The sequence below is a fragment of the Amblyomma mixtum genome, chromosome 1, assembly GCF_055824585.1.
Source record: "Amblyomma mixtum isolate Tamu chromosome 1, ASM5582458v1, whole genome shotgun sequence".
In the NCBI taxonomy this organism is placed as follows: Eukaryota; Metazoa; Arthropoda; class Arachnida; order Ixodida; family Ixodidae; genus Amblyomma; species Amblyomma mixtum.
This window is the reverse complement of record NC_143012.1, coordinates 307,599,155-307,616,812: the sequence shown is the minus strand read 5'-3', so window position 1 is coordinate 307,616,812 and position 17,658 is coordinate 307,599,155. Positions and strand designations below refer to the sequence as shown.

The 17,658-nt window shown below is 47.9% G+C and overlaps 1 protein-coding gene across 2 annotated transcripts in view; it reads left to right on the top strand.

Annotated features, from left to right (window-relative positions):
• The window catches only part of LOC149372345 (uncharacterized), a 55,861-nt gene that overhangs the window by 35,310 nt on the left and 2,893 nt on the right, over window positions 1–17,658 (top strand). The window contains exons 1-4 of one of the 2 annotated variants that reach the window (XM_089586111.1): window positions 12,793–13,132; window positions 13,727–13,918; window positions 16,171–16,419; window positions 16,665–16,871. In XM_089586111.1, the coding sequence (XP_089442237.1) occupies window positions 13,787–13,918; window positions 16,171–16,419; window positions 16,665–16,871 (588 nt within the window). In that variant the 5' untranslated portion in view covers window positions 12,793–13,132; window positions 13,727–13,786. Of the gene's footprint in view, window positions 1–12,792; window positions 13,133–13,726; window positions 13,919–16,170; window positions 16,420–16,664; window positions 16,872–17,658 lie in introns of those variants that run through there. The other variant, XM_089586120.1, reaches the window with a different exon arrangement.

Genomic DNA, 17,658 nt, shown 5'->3' with positions numbered 1-17,658 from the left:
TATGCCAAAAATACCTCACTTAAAGCATACTTCGAGAACTTTTCAAATACGTGAAAAAATATGTATGCAGTTTTAGCATCTTTTCAGTGTATTAAAAGTGCATTTTCGGAAATATGAAATTAATTCATCCAAAGTATACTTCAATTCTAAAAAACGGGCAGTCCTTGTAAACGTATGTGTATGCCGTTTTAGCATCTTGTCAATGTATTAAAAGTGTACTTTAGTTAATATGAAATTAATTCATCCGAAGTATACTTCAATTCTAACAAACTGGCAGTCCTTTTAAACGTACTTGCAGCACACTTCTAGCTGCCGTTGAACAGTCGAGTGCTCGAAATCGAGTTTATTTGCGTGTTGTCAACGTATTTGAAGTGTGCTTCCGTAAATACGCAATTAATTCGTCCAAAGAATACTTAAATTCTAGAAAATTGGCAGTCCGTCTTAGCATATTTGCAGCACACATTCGAGCTGCCTTTGAACAACCTAATGCTCGAAATCGAGTTTAGAGAAATCGCATTTTGGTACTGGCAATGTTTTTAAAGCGTACTTTCGTAAATACGCAATTAATCCGTCCACGTATACTTCGATTCGAACAAATGGGCAGTCCGCGTAAACATATTTGCATTACACTTCAAGCTACCGTGGAACAATCTAGAGCTCGAAATGACGTTTCAGGTAACAGTGAAAATTCTCCCTTTCCTGTCGTGCTTTAGTTGCAACCCAGTAATCATAGCGCGGGAACAACGCAGGACAAAGACGAGACGGGACGAGAACGCCTGCGTTGTTCCCGCGCTATGATTACTGTGTTGCAGTGAATTACCAACCTGCTCAAGCCTTTTCTGTTATGAAGTCCTTTCGTTTATGGTAACTTCGTTTATGGTTTATGGTAGCAGGTAGGTAATCATCACTTATTTACACTACGTGCGGAGAATGTGATAGCATGATACTGGCAAACGCGCCTTGGGTATTTCCGGGTCCGAATATGCCAGCGAAAAGGACCACGACCGGCAAGGCCGACCGGCTCCCTTAGACGCCTGTGTATCTGTTGGTTGACAGTTCGACTCCTGACCTATTTCTGACGCAAGTTTCGACTAGCAATTCTGTTCTAGATTGCCTCCCGATTCGAACGCGACCAGTAGGGCACTTCTCGGATAATTTTTGGGCCCACAGTCTTTGCGCAAAAAACGCCTCACCGGGCAAAATAGTGCGTCGCTCTCGGTGGGTATATATAAGGCAAGCTAAGTATGGAGCTTCTCGGAGCATTTGTTGTATGGTGGTGATGGTGAATACTTTTAATTGATAAAATAGAGATTTGGAGCCATAGAGTGGCTCCGCCACATGGTCGGCGTCCCTAGTCCGGGACACCGCATGCATGACGAGGCCCCGTCTCTCGCCCGTTTCACCAGAGCCCTTTGGGACTCAAGCGAGGAGCAGTTGAGGAGGGCAGTCTCCCATGCCTCTCTGGAAGGAGTAGGGGAAGGGGGGAGATGGGGATTTTGAGTACATGCCCACACCATGTGGAACAGGAGAGCAAGCTGCCGGGCTAGTTGGTGAAGCATGTTAAATTGAATTCAGCGCAAAAATACAGACAAGGGACAAAGAGAGACACACTGAGACGTTCACGAGCGCTAACTACCAACTGTTTATTCATGCTGAAGTACAAGGGATATATAGGAAGGGAATGAAGAGCATGCGCGTAGCGAGGTACAGATAATGCACATCCGTCAAGCAAACGAGTTAATCAAAAAACGATTTTTGATTAACTCGTTTGCTTGACGGATGTGCATTATCTGTACCTCGCTACGCGCATGCTCTTCATTCCCTTCCTATATATCCCTTGTACTTCAGCATGAATAAACAGTTGGTAGTTAGCGCTCGTGAACGTCTCAGTGTGTCTCTCTTTGTCCCTTGTCTGTATTTTTGCGCTGAATTCAATTTAACCATGTGGAAGATATCACAGGTCTCCCCACAGTGCGGGCATCGCCCATCCGTGTTAGGATCGTAATGTTTTATGATTGCAGGACAGAGTAGAGTACCTGTCTGCAGGCGCCTTAAAGTTCGTTCCTCCGTCTTACTCAGCCCCTTTGCAGGGGCCGGGAAAAGGCGGTGGTTGTCGCTATAATGCGTTAATTTTTCCCTGAATCGCAGCAGCGGCTGGTTAGTCTCCGATCCAGAAGAGCTGGGATGAGGAGCCCGGTGAATAAGCGCTCGGGCAGCCGCGTCAGCGGCCTCATTACCTCGTAAGCCCTGGTGGCCAGGAGCCCAAATGATTCTTTTCTGTGTTGGATCAGTGGCAGTCCGTCATAGAATGCAAGCAGCTAAGGGGGAGATCTCCCCTGCCAAGTAATGATCACATGCTTCTCGGGAGTCCGTGATGATGATTCTCGAATTGTCGTGGCCGGCAGCAAGTGCTATCGCTACTTCCTCGGCTCGCGTTGAATTCGGGGCTCGAAAGGAGAGTCCATCAACGTGCATTTCCTGGTGAACGACAGCGGCCGTATAAAATCCCGTGGGCGATGGCCCTGCTACGTCTACATAATATACACCGGGTCGGGAGCCGTGTTGTCTCTCAAGAGCCCGAGCCCGCGCTTGTCGTCTGTTTTCGTGCATGTCGGTGTCCATGTTACGGGGGAGCGGGGAGACCCAGAGCATATGGTGCCACAGTACTGGGATACGCTTCGCCTCCTCTGGAGTGCAGTCGTGTTGGATGTGTAAGCGGTTTAGCAGGCGGCGCCCAGGGGCCGTCTGCATGAGCCGCGTGTATTGGTTCACGAGGTGGGCCTCCCGCAGCTCCTGGTAGGAGTTTAACACCCTCAATGCCTTGAGTTTGGCATTAGAGGTAGCCACCAGGAGATCCAGGGCTCGCTTAGTTGCCTTGCGGACGACGGCGTCTATTCGCGCCTCGTATTGCTTAGTAGTGCGGAGATATGGCACGGCGTAGAGGATCCGGCTAGTCATGAAGAGACAGACGAGCCGAAGCGCGTCCCTGACCTGCAGACCGCCCCCTTGTTGGAAACGCGGAGGATCATGCGCCCTACCTGTTCGCCTACTCTCTTGAGTTTCACAATAGCGGAGTCCGGTCTGAGTCTGTGGTGAATGAAAAGGCCCAGAATACGGAGCTCCTCCACCTCTCTAATAAGACCTCCTGACAGAGAGATGTGAATTGCTGTCCTATCCTTTGGGTTTGCTCTGACATGCAGAAGCTCTGATTTCGCTGGAGCACATTGGAGCCCACAGTCAATAGCATACGCATCGACTATGGAAGCGGCCTGCTGAAGGCGGTCGTCCATGTCCCCAAGGCTCCCCACAGTGGTCCAAGTTGTAATGTCCTCTGCATATAACGTGTGTTGATGTTGTATGCTGCGGCACTTCCGCCATGATTTGCCGTGTAGGTATCTTTGCCGTTCCCATTCTGTCACGTGACCTTATAATCTGATGTACATCGGGATTGGTGATAACTGCGCTTGTGCGATTTGTTCTGCAGTGGAAGCATTAACCCGTCTCATTCTGGGAAGCAAACCACTGGACCTTTTTTAAGCCGAAGTAAATATATTTTTAATGTATTAAATGTATATTTTAGTGTATTTCTAATGTAATCTAATGTATTTAATGTATATTTTTAGTATATCTTTAATGCACTATAAATATTCTAAGCAGGCAAAAATGTACTTTTCACGTATTTTAAAGAACGTTTAAAATATTATTCGTAGTATACTCAGAAAGCATTCGTATTGCAGTTTAAGCATAGGGACAAAAAGATGCGAAATAAATATGAAATTAATACAATATGTTTGAAATGCATTTTAAGCACACCCACTTTTTCGCTAAGGGTAAGTGTGATCACGTTGCATAATCTCGGCAGAAGCGTGTTTCAGAATGAAAACTAAAATGTAAAACGCGCCTAGAGAAAATGATTAACAATTTGCGTGCTAGTAATTGTTGGTAAAAAAAAAAAAGAAGAAAAAACTGATTTCAAGAGTGGCGTTTAAACGACGATTCTGGCTCCAAAGCATCTCTTAACGCAACCTAAAAGGTAAATACATCCTCAGGGCACGTGTTTAATGTTTTCTGTTATAATTCGTGGCTTTTGAAAAGAAAAGCACAAGAAAAAGTTCTCTCCTATGAAAGTGATTCGAACTGCTGACTTATATTTTCAAAAACGCAACACTAATCTAATGCATCATGTAACTTTTTTTTCTTCTTTATTGCATGGAAGTACAATAACACTGACAGGCTTCTAGCCTTACTTAATCAGGCCACAACCCGCGAACCCGTTGTGCATAGTGACACCAGCATCCTGCTAAAACTTTTCCCGCACATCAAACTTTCGGGAGACACACACATGCATCGGGTAAAGGCAGTCAGAGAGGAGGTCGATCTTTCGCAACATATACCCCCCGCATCAAAGCACACTGCTCTCTGAACAGAGACTTCCATGAATATGGCGGCTATGCGTGGCGCAAATACTTTTTTTTTTAACTTCACAAGTCGACCTTACCTGTCACAACGTTGCCTCGTGCTAAGGGGACGTTTGTGCCATAGTGAGTGGACTGCCGCCTGTGTCATCTGAGAGAGACCATTGATCACTGATTTGTGTCTTGCCGTGATGCCGTGTTTTTGGGACATTCTTCAACAGACTCTCGAAAAGGACATTGAGGTTTTATTTATTCGGGTTTAACGTCCCAAAGCAACTCAGGCTATGAGGGACGCCGTAGTGAAGGGCTCCGGAAATTTCGACCACCTGGGTTCTTTAACGTGCACTGACGTCGCACAGCACACGGACCTCTATAATTTCGCCTCTCTCCTACTTGTTTGTTTTATTTTTATTTTTGGAGAGCCACTTCTTCGGACGCTCCATCTGAAGCAAGTTTTCAGTTTTAATGAAGAGCAGAAGAAAACGCTTTGAGCCAAGATAAAGCACTCTTCGGGCAACATCACAAGGAAAGACTTCCTTGACTCGCTGTTCTGTTCCCGCGTCTCAAAACCCAAGTGACTAAAAACAAAAAAACAAGTGTCGACTAGTTAGGAATAAGAAAAAAAGAAGATTGAGATGGTTAGGATACAGAACGGCTTGCTCGCCACGAGTTTCCTCACTAGGGCAGGAGTAGCGATGAATGTGCTCGGCTCCGGTCTGCCGGCCGTCGGCCTGTGCGTGTAAAACGGGCCCCGAATTAACAGCTCCCTTTCCTACCGCGGCCGTGAGGCAAAGAATAAGGCCCGAAGGACGAAACGGCGCACGCGGGCGCCCTTGGCTTGCTGGCTGTGCTTCTGCGGCGGCACCGCCACTATAAAGAATACAGCACGGTGAGAAGCGAACAGCGTGCGCACATTTCCATAGGCACTTGGCGGGGTTGGCCACAGCTGGTGCGCCCCCCTTCTTTCTTACCCCCACCCTGCTCCACGCCGCGTGGTCGTCTTTCTTTCTTTCCTCCTCTCTCTCTCTCTTTCTGTCTCTCGCATCCTTCTTCTCCCTCCCTCACTCCTGCCTTATAGGCCGCGCAACCACCTGAACGTTGGTAGAAAACGAAACCGGGAACAGGAAAAAAGAAAGACCTGCGCCCTCCACCTTTCTTCCTCATACCCTTCCCCATTTCTTCCCCAACGGGAAAGAAATGGTGAAGGGCATAAGAGGGAAGCCGCTGGGGCTCCGGCACCCAACGCCTCCCTTAATTTTGCTGGGCGCGCGCATTGTGGCGCCAGAACTCCTGCTGCCTTTGTGGACCAGCTTCACAATGGATGCGTCGTGGACGGATGCATGCTTTACTTATTTCGGGGCCGGAAGGGTACGTGCGCGGGGCAAAGTGGTACGGCTGAGGACTTCGCCGTGCGCCTCCTTTATTTGTTCGCGCTCTTTTTTTCTTCTTAACAAGTGCGAGAAAAATTTCGAGGGCCCTCTCCCTCCACCCACGAGCCGGTGGTACCCTTCACCCTCTCCATTTTATCCGCACAGAAAGAACTACTTGGCTGCTGCCGGTGACTGATCACTCTTCTCGGGTTTTCTGCTTGGGGGTGTCGACTTATTGCGAGCCGAACGGCTGCACGAACTGGCTGGGCCTACTGCAAGCGGGAGAGAGCACGGTGGCAGAAGAAATCGATAGGCTTGCCTCTTCATTCGTGGCCCAGTGCAGTTTTTTTACGTAGGAAACCTGTCGCTAAACTCTCTGGAAAGAATTAAGTCGCAGACGATGGAGCTGGTTTGAGAGTTCGTGCGCGAGTTTCGTAATGGACAGGTGACACTGTTACCACCTGCCACAGAGTTTAGGACGTGTTGCACCATCGGTACAAAGCGCAGGCTGTCGCCAAACTTCTTCACGAGCCCCCTTGCGAAAGATCTAATTTTCTACGGCAGTACGCGCGTGCCATATGATTTGTGCAACGCAACTGACCATGCCAGTGCCTGGCTATAATGAATTTGTTTCCACTCTGCAACAATTTACTTGAACTGCTCGTTTCCACATTTTCTTTTTTTTTTCACCTTTATTTTTAGGCGCTGAACCTTAGCCAGTGCACTATTACGAAGAACTGCAGTCACCTCATGGCTCTATTAATAAACTACGAGAACTTTTGAGTTGGCGCACGGATCTCGCAAGTTTTACTATCAATTACAACATGCTCCTTGAAAATATTCCCAAAATGCCAGTATTATGGCACGGATGTCAAAGAGCAGAAAATGGCATTCCTCAAGACGAATTGAGATTCATACGGGCGATGGCATAACGAGGAATGTCGGCGCCACTCTCGCTCAACATTTTTTCGTTCCACGGTACATCTCTTAAACCGAGTTTTCACGCTGGATTTTGTTGACGCTATTAGCGCAAAACGGGCGCATATGGATAATACCAGAGCGCAGACACGGCATACGCTTAGGCATTCTTTAGACATGGGCGCGATCTTTCACTTCTTTTAGTTTTTTTTTCTCTGCAGTGGTGTTGATGACTGATCGCCCGCCCGGGCGTTGTTCTTGGCAGCCGCGTTGGAAGTTCCGCTTTATTGAGTGCCAAGCGTGCGCCAGAGGAAATTAAAGAATGGACGAGGGGCTTGCACACGGTAGAGCGAACAGTTGTGCTACGTAAAGAAGAGAAAAATTTATTCATAAACATCTTCTCGCGAGAGCTATTTCTCGTTCATCATCCTCAGCGCGTAGAGCTAGCTAGGCCTTCGCTTTTCATACTGGTCATGCCACCTGAAGTTTACTCGTGCCTGTAAAGAGTGCTTTTCTGCTAAGAATATATGTACGTGGCAAAGCTGCATTCAGGAACGAGTCTCGCTGCCGCTGTCGGGATGGTGAAAGGCGGCAGCGATATATTAGAAAGAGAAGAAGTTGAGGAAAGAATGCATAAAACAGTGAAAGGCATTCTACTAGCTACAACTTGAGTCAATAGTCCCAGTACTTCTCATAACGAAAAGGGTATATTTAAGATCGTACCGATAGCTGAAGAAAGTATGAAACATTTCCAAGGAAACCCTTACATTATGTGACGAATCTGCCCTCAGAGATTAGGGCAAAGCGGTTATAATGGGATAGCGTGTTATCGGTGTTTTACGAAGGCGCGCACACCTCATTTTTATTCTATGATTTGTTGTTGCACTTTTTACACTTTTAAATGCCAGGGGTTCTCAGCACAACGAGTAGTTATCGATAATAAGCACTGCAGAGGGCTACATTAAGGAAGAGCAAAAAGAAAGAGGGGGGGGGGGGGAGCGTACCGGAAGGTCGGGATTTTTTTTTTCTCTCTTTCTTCTTCATTTCGAGCGGCGCTGCGAACAAATTAATTTCCATACTCGATGCCTTTAGACAATGTGTATCAGACGGATTGCGCAATAGTTGCTAATAGGCTGGCGAAGCGACACCAGGCGAGACGTGTGTCCGCACTCTGCAGATACCCTGAGGTAGTAAAAGCAATTACGAAGGGACGCCAGCAATACGGCTACAGTATGTAAGACAGATTCAGCTTCCAGACACCCGCTTACCACGAGGCTGGCTCTTCGTCGCGAACAGTGAAAAATATCTTGAAACTCATTTGCTCTCTCCTCACCTAACTGTGCGTTTAGTTTTCTTAGCTGTCTTTGCTTAACTGCTCTGAATTAACCATTCACCAAAAAAAAAATTCACCATTCACATGATAATAAGCGTGTTGAAATGTCATTTCCTCATTGCTGCTGGTTAATGACAAAAACTGCAGCTTGTGTCTCAACTGTATTTTGTTTCGACTCAGTAAGTATAGATCAACAACGTTGTGGCGCTTCTCTAATGTCCAGCTTTAACCGCATGCCAGATGCATTAATGAAGACTTAACACAAACACTTCACCGCTCATGAAGCAATGCTCACTGATACACAGCGCCTGTCCTAAGACGCCTCTTTGAAGCGAAGTCGACTGATTGAACACTGTTGTTTTCTTTCTTTCTTTCTTTCTTTCTTTCTTTCTTTGTTTCTTTCTTTCTTTATTTATTTATTTCTTTATTTATTTTTTTTTTCTTCTTTCTTTTTTTCTTTCTTTCTTTCTTCATTTCTTTCTTTCTCTCTTGCTTTGTTTCTTTCTATCTTTCTTTCTCTTTCCTTCCTTCTTTCTTTCTCTCTCTCTCTCTCTTTCCTTCTTTCTTTCTTTCCTTCTCTCTTTCTTTCTTTCTTTGCTTCCTTCCTTCCTTCTTTCTTTCTCTCCCTCTTTCTTTCCTTCTCTACTTCTTTCTTTCCTTCTTTCTTTCTGTTTTCTGCCTTTCTTCTCTCGTCCTTTCTATTTACTTGGTTTCTCTTGTTCTTTTTCTTCGTTTTTTTCTTTTCCATTCCGTCTCACCTTTTTTTCTCTTCCTTCTTTTCCACCTCTTTCTTTCTCGCTTTGTCCTTTGATTACTTCCCACTTCCACGGGATCATGAGTAGACCGCCGCCAATATCCCGTCCATATCCATGTAAATAAGAAACACGGGCCCAGTGAGTAAATAAGAGAGAAACAAGGTAGGGCTCTTTATTAAAAGAAGGAACTTCCCTGCCCGTGTACTACTGCGCACACGCTGCCATGGTGCGTACTACGGCACGTATAAAGGCAGTAGCAGCATATATACTTCGAGATTGACTGGTTAACCCTCCTTTAATATTGGCAGTGCGTGTTCGCGCTGCCCGCGTTATTCGTTCCCCGCCTGACAGAGCTGCCTCCGCGTGGTCTGTCGTCCCATGCAGATACGCTGGCCAAATAACGAGCCGCTGACAGGAAGCAGGCCCCGCCGTGCTCCCCGAGGCGCAGGAATGTGAAGCGACCCATGCGCTAGGGCGCGCATGCGCACAACGAAAGGAAAAGAAACGTTGGCTACGCAAGAAAGTAAAGCAGCACAATCTATAGATATGTGCACAAGAAAAGAAAAACAAATGAAGGCCGCAGCGTCAGCGGTGGTCAGTCAGCTTTGCATACCTCCGTTGCTAGGGCGCTTGTGCGCATTATATAACTACGCTTTTTGTCGCGCTATTTGCTGCTTTTTTATGTGCCTCTCCTTTTAAGTTCGCATGCAGCCCTGTTCTGAATACACTGTGAGTCCGGGGTTTATGCCGTTTTTAACCCGCTGACCTGCATGGCCATAGAACTGCAGTGAGGCGGCTGGGCGAGGCATTCTTCAGTCAAGGCACAGGTCTCCTCGTACCTGCCCTCCTATTATCTCTTGTGGGACTAATGACCTCAATGAGTTGTTCTTGTGTTCAGTCATACAGTAGGAGAAATTGAAGGAGATTTATTTGGAGGAAGTCACATGGCAGCGACTAAATTCGTTTGTGCAGCTATAGGTTCAGTCCAGACGGACGTTAGGTGCAGGAGTTTCTCGCTGATTAGTTTATTACGCATTATAGTCCTTTCATTTGCGGACCTTAGTGCGTGTGTGTGTACTGTAATGTATGAGTGAGTTCATAGATGAGTCAATGGATGAATCAGTGTATGATTGTAACTGAACAGATGAATGCGAAAGTGAGTGAGTGGGCGAAAGGGTGCGAGGGTTCGTTCTATTGGGTGAGTGTTGTCATTTTATCATCGCAGCAGTGTGTATGTGCTCTGTAGAAGTCGTTTTTAGCGCTGAGTATAGCGCGTACGAAACAGCGCACTGTGTTCTGTAGGCGTAGTTCTTGTTAAATGTATTTCCGTGTGAATGTATTCCGCACTATTTACTCCAAAGCGTCCAAGTTGTTCCTGTTGCTCGGTCACTTACATTCTTGCGTCAGGAGGAATACCCACATAGTGATAGTGACGTATGGCGGGCGCCTACGTATTGCGGTGCTCGTTCTGTGCTCTGTATATGTTGAGTGTGTGCCCCTCTTTGCGCAAGGACGTTCTTTCTATACGCTAGAGTTGTGTTGTTTTGCGTGTGTGCGTGCGTGCGCGCGCGCGTGTGTGCGCGTGTGTGTGTGCGTGCGTGCGTGCGTGCGCGTTTCTTCTAGCACTAACAAACAAAGAGCAAAAGTTATCAAAAATAAGGTGGGCTTTCATCACCATCTTAATCATATAAAGCATGCAAAGTATTTTTGCACTAGCATTTAAAATGGGGACATAATTGGCGATTAAAACCTCGACGTTGTTTAGGCTTCTCCTCACTACGTTGGAGGAATGCGAGGAAACTCGGCAGTGACATCATTGTTGCCGCAATTTCAATGTCCGCTGCTTACGCCTGCATGCTGCTGTGCGTCGCCAGATAGCGCCAAACAATGCATCGTGAGCTTCACCTTCGATGACGTCGGTTTTCTTCCACGGAATAACCGTTTCTTCGCTGGAAACGTAGTGCCGTGATACGTGACGTCATTATCGGGGCCTCTGCACGTCGCTGTGCACTTCAGAGAAGCTGAACGCTGACGACAACTTTATTCGGCGATTACGCCACCATTTAAAATGCTAGAGCAAAACGAATTCACAGGCTCTACCTGCACATTTTGCACATTCGGTCACTTTAAACTCATCGAATTCTAAAACCGCTTCAGTTGCTCTTTAATCTCCTCCACCCACCTAACTTTCTACCGCCCCCTGCTGCGCTTGGCTTATAAAAAAAAATAACACTTTAAATCAGGCGGTCGACATCGCTTAAGTACCCGGTGCCAGAGCTCCTCACTATATATAGAACCACGCCATGTTTTTCTAAGGAGCAAGCGGTGGTCGGCGAGAATAGGGCCTAACTTTCTGTCCAGATTTTCGCAATCTCAGCAATCTACCTTACCAGCCTCGTTCTCACCAAGCTGCTCCTATTTTGGGCTGCATGTATCTCTGCAGCCTTCTTGTTAGACGGTCATGCCAGCGGACGAACAAGCACTCGCGTTTACAACGAACACCCGGCCACTCAATATCACGAACCGATAACTTTGAGGAAGAGGGTAAACAAAAAGGCTCGAGTCTATGAAAGAACTTTCACGCGAAAAAGCAGAGAAGCCTCGAAGGAAGGACACAAGTTGTGAGCGAAACCACGCCCAAGTAACGCATGCTGAACAAGATAATGAAAGAAGTTTGCTGGAAAGCTCGGTTTCGTTTCCTTAAAGAGACAGGGAAGACGAGCAAGAAAAAGTTGGACAAGAGATAAAATATTTCTAAAAACAAAATTAATTAGATCACTATACTGAATAAGAAGTAACCGGAGGAAATCAGGAGAGTGCAGTTCGGAGCGTAATTTGTTTTGAATAAATATACTGAACACCGCTGAATTATCGTGTGAGTGAAAAAAAAACAGAAACAAAAAAGGCTCCCGTGGTACTTAGTGAGCAGGTAAACGCAATTATGTTTCAGCTGTTCACGAAAATAAAGGTCATTACAGCGTATCGATGACGATGGCAGCGGTAAAGAATGCGGTATGCCACCGCATGCGCTCACGGTTTAATAAGCGCGACGCAAGGGGCCCTCATTTCCTTAATTGCAAGTTCAGCCGGTGGCGAATCCGCACGCAAAAGCGAGCCACGTGGCAAACTCGAGGCGGCGTCGGTGGGAGCCTCCGCGTATTGCAGCGGAAGATGCGCACGCAAGCACAGCGCCTCCTTGCACCTCTGATTTTTGCAACGTGGATGCTATATCTCGCTGCATTTGTCCTAAATAAAGCCTCCGCCGCACGCGTGGCCGAAGCTGCTTCTTTACCGTTTAGTTTTCTCTTTCCGAAGCCCCATAAGTTTGGAAGATATTGCTAAGGGTAATTATCCAGGACGCTTATTAGACCTTGGAACGCCAGAAGCAGTTGAAACCTAAGAAGAATAAAGTGAGGCTGACGTGTTCTTCAGGCATGCTGAATTCAGGCACTTTTTTGTTCTTACAAACTGTGCTGAAGCAACCAAGCGCCACTAGTTGTTCAGAAGCGTCAGTTTCTCTCTCTCTCTTAGTTTAAGACCGAGAAAAATACTCCATAGTATTCAGCTAAGGTTGTACTCTCGCACAACTCCTAACTTTACGTCCAGTACCTGCATTATAAAAGAATCAAGGAACTCCGTGCCGGCCTTATATACCTGCACACCTTCCCGAAAGATGATAAAGTTCGACCTGCGGCTGCCGGACAAGTGTGATGTGCCTGCCAGAAAGAAACCCACCACACCGCTGCCCCACCTCAGGCCCAGCGATGGTCTGCTGCCGTGTACGAGCCGGCGCAAGCCTCCTTGTTGTTGGTCGGCCCCGCGGCGAAGGGAACAACGTCTTCTCCCGATCGAGCCATATACGTATACGTGCAGCGAGCAGCGCTGCTCTTGAATCACGTCGGCTCATTCCGACGGGAAACGCGCGCGTCGCTGTGTGCGCCGCATTGTGCGCACGTGACGCCTGCTCCGAGAGGGAAGGCACAACGGCGACGGAGGCGAGCTAAAAACCTGGCGCCCCGGTCGCGGCATCGGTGCCAGCAGGCAGTTCACATGCCGATCGCGTTCCAGAGGCGGAGGGTACGAGGCGAGCCACCCGGTGTATAAGATGTGGCTCCCTTTCCCTCTGACGGCCCTGGCTGGACGCGGCGTGGTCGTCTATATTGGCCTCATCCGGGGGCTGCGTCGCAACAAACTCTCGGACCATCGACCGTTCTGCCCCAGGCGTCGTCAGGTCCTCCCAGGCGTCGTCGACGCCTGGTATATTCATGCGAGCGCCGTCGTCCTTGTAAATGGGCCGTTTTCTTTCGGGCCATTCGGTGGGGTGTAGAGCAGCTCTGGTTGGTAAGAAGCCGCAACCGTTTTGTTGGTTCCAAGTGTCCGTGTGTTGACTGCTACTCTTTCTTTATTTCTGTTCTTGCGGAGATCTCTGGCCTGGAAGGATTACAAGCTCGCATGAACGATGCATCGCGGTGTGTACTTTCTAATGCTGTGCAAAGAATGACATGAACCCTGCCATTTATCGATACTCTAGGTTCAAAGTAGCCACTCGTCAAGTAGCTCGTGTCGACCATCGGCGTGGTGAAGTCAACAAAACATTCTTGTATTTAACCTCTCCGCCTTCCTTCTTCCTATTATTCGTCTGCGCAGGTAACATGGTGGCCATCACACCAAAAAAGAAATAATGTACATCTATTTACGCATTTCTTTTCTTGCAAGGCTTCTCTTCTAATTTTTTTTCTAGTTAGTTACCAACCGCTTTTTTTTTCACGCGTGCTTCTTTTTGTTATCCCCTCCTTACCTAATTTTTCTCTCATTTATTTTTTTTGTTTTTAATGTTAAATGTTTGCTCTGTACCCGGCTTGGCGCAAACGTATCCAGTGTAAGCGTTAAACCTGGTTAATCAGAGCAGTTGTGCCGTCTTTGACCTCACCACAGATCGGCTTTGATCGAACTACGTCCAGCACTGGACCCGGGCGCCCCGGCTGCTTCGGCGCCATGCTGAGGCGCTATCGGGTGATGCCCATGTTGCAGCTTCCGCCGCTGTTCCTGCTGCCGCTGCTGCTGCTTGCTGCAGACCTCCGGGCGACTCAAGCCTGTCCCCAGCGATGCCATTGCCTCGAACTTCAGGTGCACATTTGAAGCTCGATTGTGTCGCTCATTAGAACCTCTACGAAGTTGGTTATTTATTTGTTTGTTCGTTAATTTATATATTTAGCCGATAGCATTATAAGTCTCATTGTGAACAGCCGCCGATGTCGGCGTATGTAAGGTTGTGTACGCGGAAGAGCAAGCCGCCACGGCCGGCAGGTGGTGGAGTGGACAGAGGGGCATCCTCCTCTCCACTTTTAGGAGAGTTGAAGGAGCGGCCGAAAGGTGGCTGCCACGATGAGAACCCCCCCCCCAAAAAAAAAAAAAAGATTAAAGAATTGACTTTGCAACATAGATAATGACTAAGAATGACAGAGCGAAAATCAACATGACTAAGAAAAACGAAAACATAAAGTGAACAAGGAAGATTTGGTTTAGTGGTTTGGTTTATGGGGTTTAACGTCGCAAAAACAAGGAAGAGGAAAGCCTCGGTGGGGGTGGGGGGGGATTGGTCCTCGTCTGAACCCACATGAAGATAAGTCCTCTTGTCGAAACGTTTGTTCGCTCTGTGTTTTCAAGACACCTATCTACCTGAAAATGGTAGGTGAAGATAGAGTAAGTATCACGAGCGGTTAAGATTTCACGAAGGATTTTAATGCTAACGCATTGCTAACGCATTGCTAACGCGTAATGTTGTTAGGCGCTCTTTATATTTGTTTATTTATTCTCTGAATGCGTTAAAATCGTGGCTTTAAATCCTTTCATCAATCAATCAGAGTTACTTTCCTCATTGCCTTCAAAGATATTTGGTACGGTAATCTTGTTCAGCTGTCTGCCTTTCACTCCCTTTTTCTTGGCATTGCACTAACAGAGGAAAGGTATATTTGGTTGACCGGACAACAATCCTTGCGCCCGGCTCTTTCTCCACCCTTTGTAACTTTTGGCAAAGCTTCTAGCGAACTTGCATTGCTTCTAGCGAAGCAATAGCCATCATCACTCCGCATTCTGGCAGAAGCTTACGTAACAGCGACATAAGCTTTTCGCAGTTTGCATTGCCTTCACTGTTTCAATTGGCGGCTACACGGGAGGCATCTTAAAAGGAAAAGCGGAAACCACGCCAGTATACAGGATTCTCCTGTCGCAAACTTGGCGGCAAATCATGTAATCTTTATTAACTGCGATGAGCGAGGGCTATAAAAACGAAACATTTACGGACGCACACGGTGAACATGCAGGCACAAAGTCGTTTTAAAATATTAAATTTGTGCATGACGATTCTGCGATTCCAGCTGCGCACTTTATGATTTCATTAGAATCAAGTACGCTGCTCCAAAATCTATTTCATAACCTGTCTTTTGTGCAGAAGAAGGTAAACAACCAAGACCCACGCTGAAGAAGGGCAGCACTTCAGTAGCAGACAATTGCTGATCACCCGCAGCTGCTCTCCTTCTGTTATTTTTTCCTTCATTTGCCTTCATTAAGCCTAGTTTTATTTTTATTTTTGTATCATCCGAAGTCAGTCCGTCAGTTGTTCTCTGTACTCAACATAAGAAATATCGGGTGCGTGTGTGCCTAAAGTGATAGCGTCGTCTTTACTAGTGATATTCCTTTCTCGGTGTTCCCTATGTTCTCCATATGAGTATATACAGTATGGTAGTTTAGCAAAACTTGTAGATGGGCTAGATGAGGCATAACTTTTTTGGAATGAAATAATAGCGCTGAAAAAAGACACGAAAAGGCCGTGAAAGAGAAGGACTAGCGCGTGTCCTTGTCTTTCTCGGCCTTTCCATGAGTGCCTTTTCTCAGCGCTATTATTTCATTCCAGAAAAAAAAAAAACACATGCATGCTGCACGGTGGGGACCATGCAGGACACCGTATTAGAGGGCTTGAAATTAATTCCGACCACCTTGTATCCTTTAACACGCACTCACTTCGAAATGCTGTCGCCGGGGCTGGAGTCCACCCTCTGGGGAATGGCGAAAATTCGGCTGCTACTGGTTGAAAACAAGCGACGAAAACAGGCGCGATCCAGTTCAGAGGTGTCAAGAGAGCCTGCGAAGTGGCGACAGTATGCTTGACAGCTGTCGCCATCTGTCGGATGCGCCCGTCACTAACATGAACCGCGCATGCGCAGAAAGAGCTGGCGGTTAGTTTTCAACACGGTGGTTTTCAACCAGTGGAGGTGGTGGAGGATGGAGTAGAGGTGGGCACGCGCAGAGCGGCCGTGTGAAAAAAAAAGGTGAATGGTTGCAGCAACCTAGGACTCACTGGGAAGTGGCGGCGTGCGCAGGTGCTGTGCCAGGAGGCCGGCTACCGCGAGCTGCCGGCTCCGGTGCCCCGCGCGGCCGTGGCGCTGCTGCTGACCAGCAACCAGCTGGAGCGGCTGGCCTCCGACTCCTTCCGCGGTCTGGTGCGGCTGCGCAAGCTCATCCTGGACAACAACCGCATCCAGGCGCTGGCGCCGTTCACCTTCCGCGGACTGGCCGGCCTCGACGAGCTCAGCCTGCAGAACAACCCGCTCACCGTGCTCTCACAGCAGGTAGGCACCCTGACTATATACTGCCAACGGAAGGAGGTTAACCAGCCATAATGTGTGTCTGGATACCCTACATATGGGGAAGTGGATGAATGGAGTGAAGAGAAGGCAGAAAAGTTCAGCGTCTGTAGTAGAGGTGCGTTCAATATTTTATGAGTCCTAAACTTTTTTTCCGAACCGGGCACGGTGCTTCGACACGCTTGTAATGCTTTACGCCGTCGGCTTCACTGTCCTCGCGTCGGTCGCAGGCGCTGTCCGGACTGAGCCGGGTGCGGATGCTGCAGCTGGGCTTCAACCGCATCGCCCGCGTGGAGCCGTTCGCCTTCGCCGGCAGCAGCGACCTGGGCAGCATCTCGCTCGAGGGCAATCCGCTCGAGCTTCTGAGATCGCGTGCCTTCGCCAACCTCAGCCGGGTCGGCTCGCTCAGGTTTCCCAGGAGCCTCGCCGCCATGGAGGTACTGAACTCATGCGAGGCGCTTTGAGATGTTCGTGGTGCTCGTGGGCTTTTCTGGCTGTAGGACCGAGGGTTCGCTCTTCTAAACACGAAAGGAGTGAAAAGGGAGTAAGTTGTCCTCTAGGGTATTCTCTTTACGGAGCAGGGTGTGCTGCCCAAGCCCCGAGTTCGATTTCCAGGGCTAAAAATACGGTATACTTGCGGTTGGCAACGGATACAAATTCCCCCTTCAAAGCACACGAAGTTCTAGCAGTTCCGAACTGAGGTTTCGACCTCCTGTACCTGCTAACCTCAAGACCTCCGGTGTCACGTTTAGAAGCCTCCTTCCATTGCTAACTGCATTAAGTTATTATGCTTTGCGGTGGGAATATGCCTCCGTTGCCCAGAGTAAGCATACTGTTTAGTCATCGAAATCTACTCCGGAACTTGGGGCGGCATACCCTGCCCCCAAAATGGAGTGCGCGAGAGGACAGCTTACATCGTCTTTACTCCCATGTAGGTGTATTCGTGTTTAGTGTGTACGAGCGCCCTGAGCAAACCAAAGCTCTTTGGCCGTACCAGCTGCGAAACTTTCCAGTTACCACGCGTCGCAATGCAGCAATCTGATGTACCAAAATCTTGCAGGTTTTCCAGGCTGTCATGCCACTTGCAGCATTGGAGTGAACTGCCTATAGGGCTACCAAAAACATGGAAACAGTGAGTGTGAACTCCCGCGCAAGCATAGGAAGACTTGCTGCGTCAACCTTTGAGAAAGGGATGGTTACGTGGAGATCGCCCTGGCCAAATCG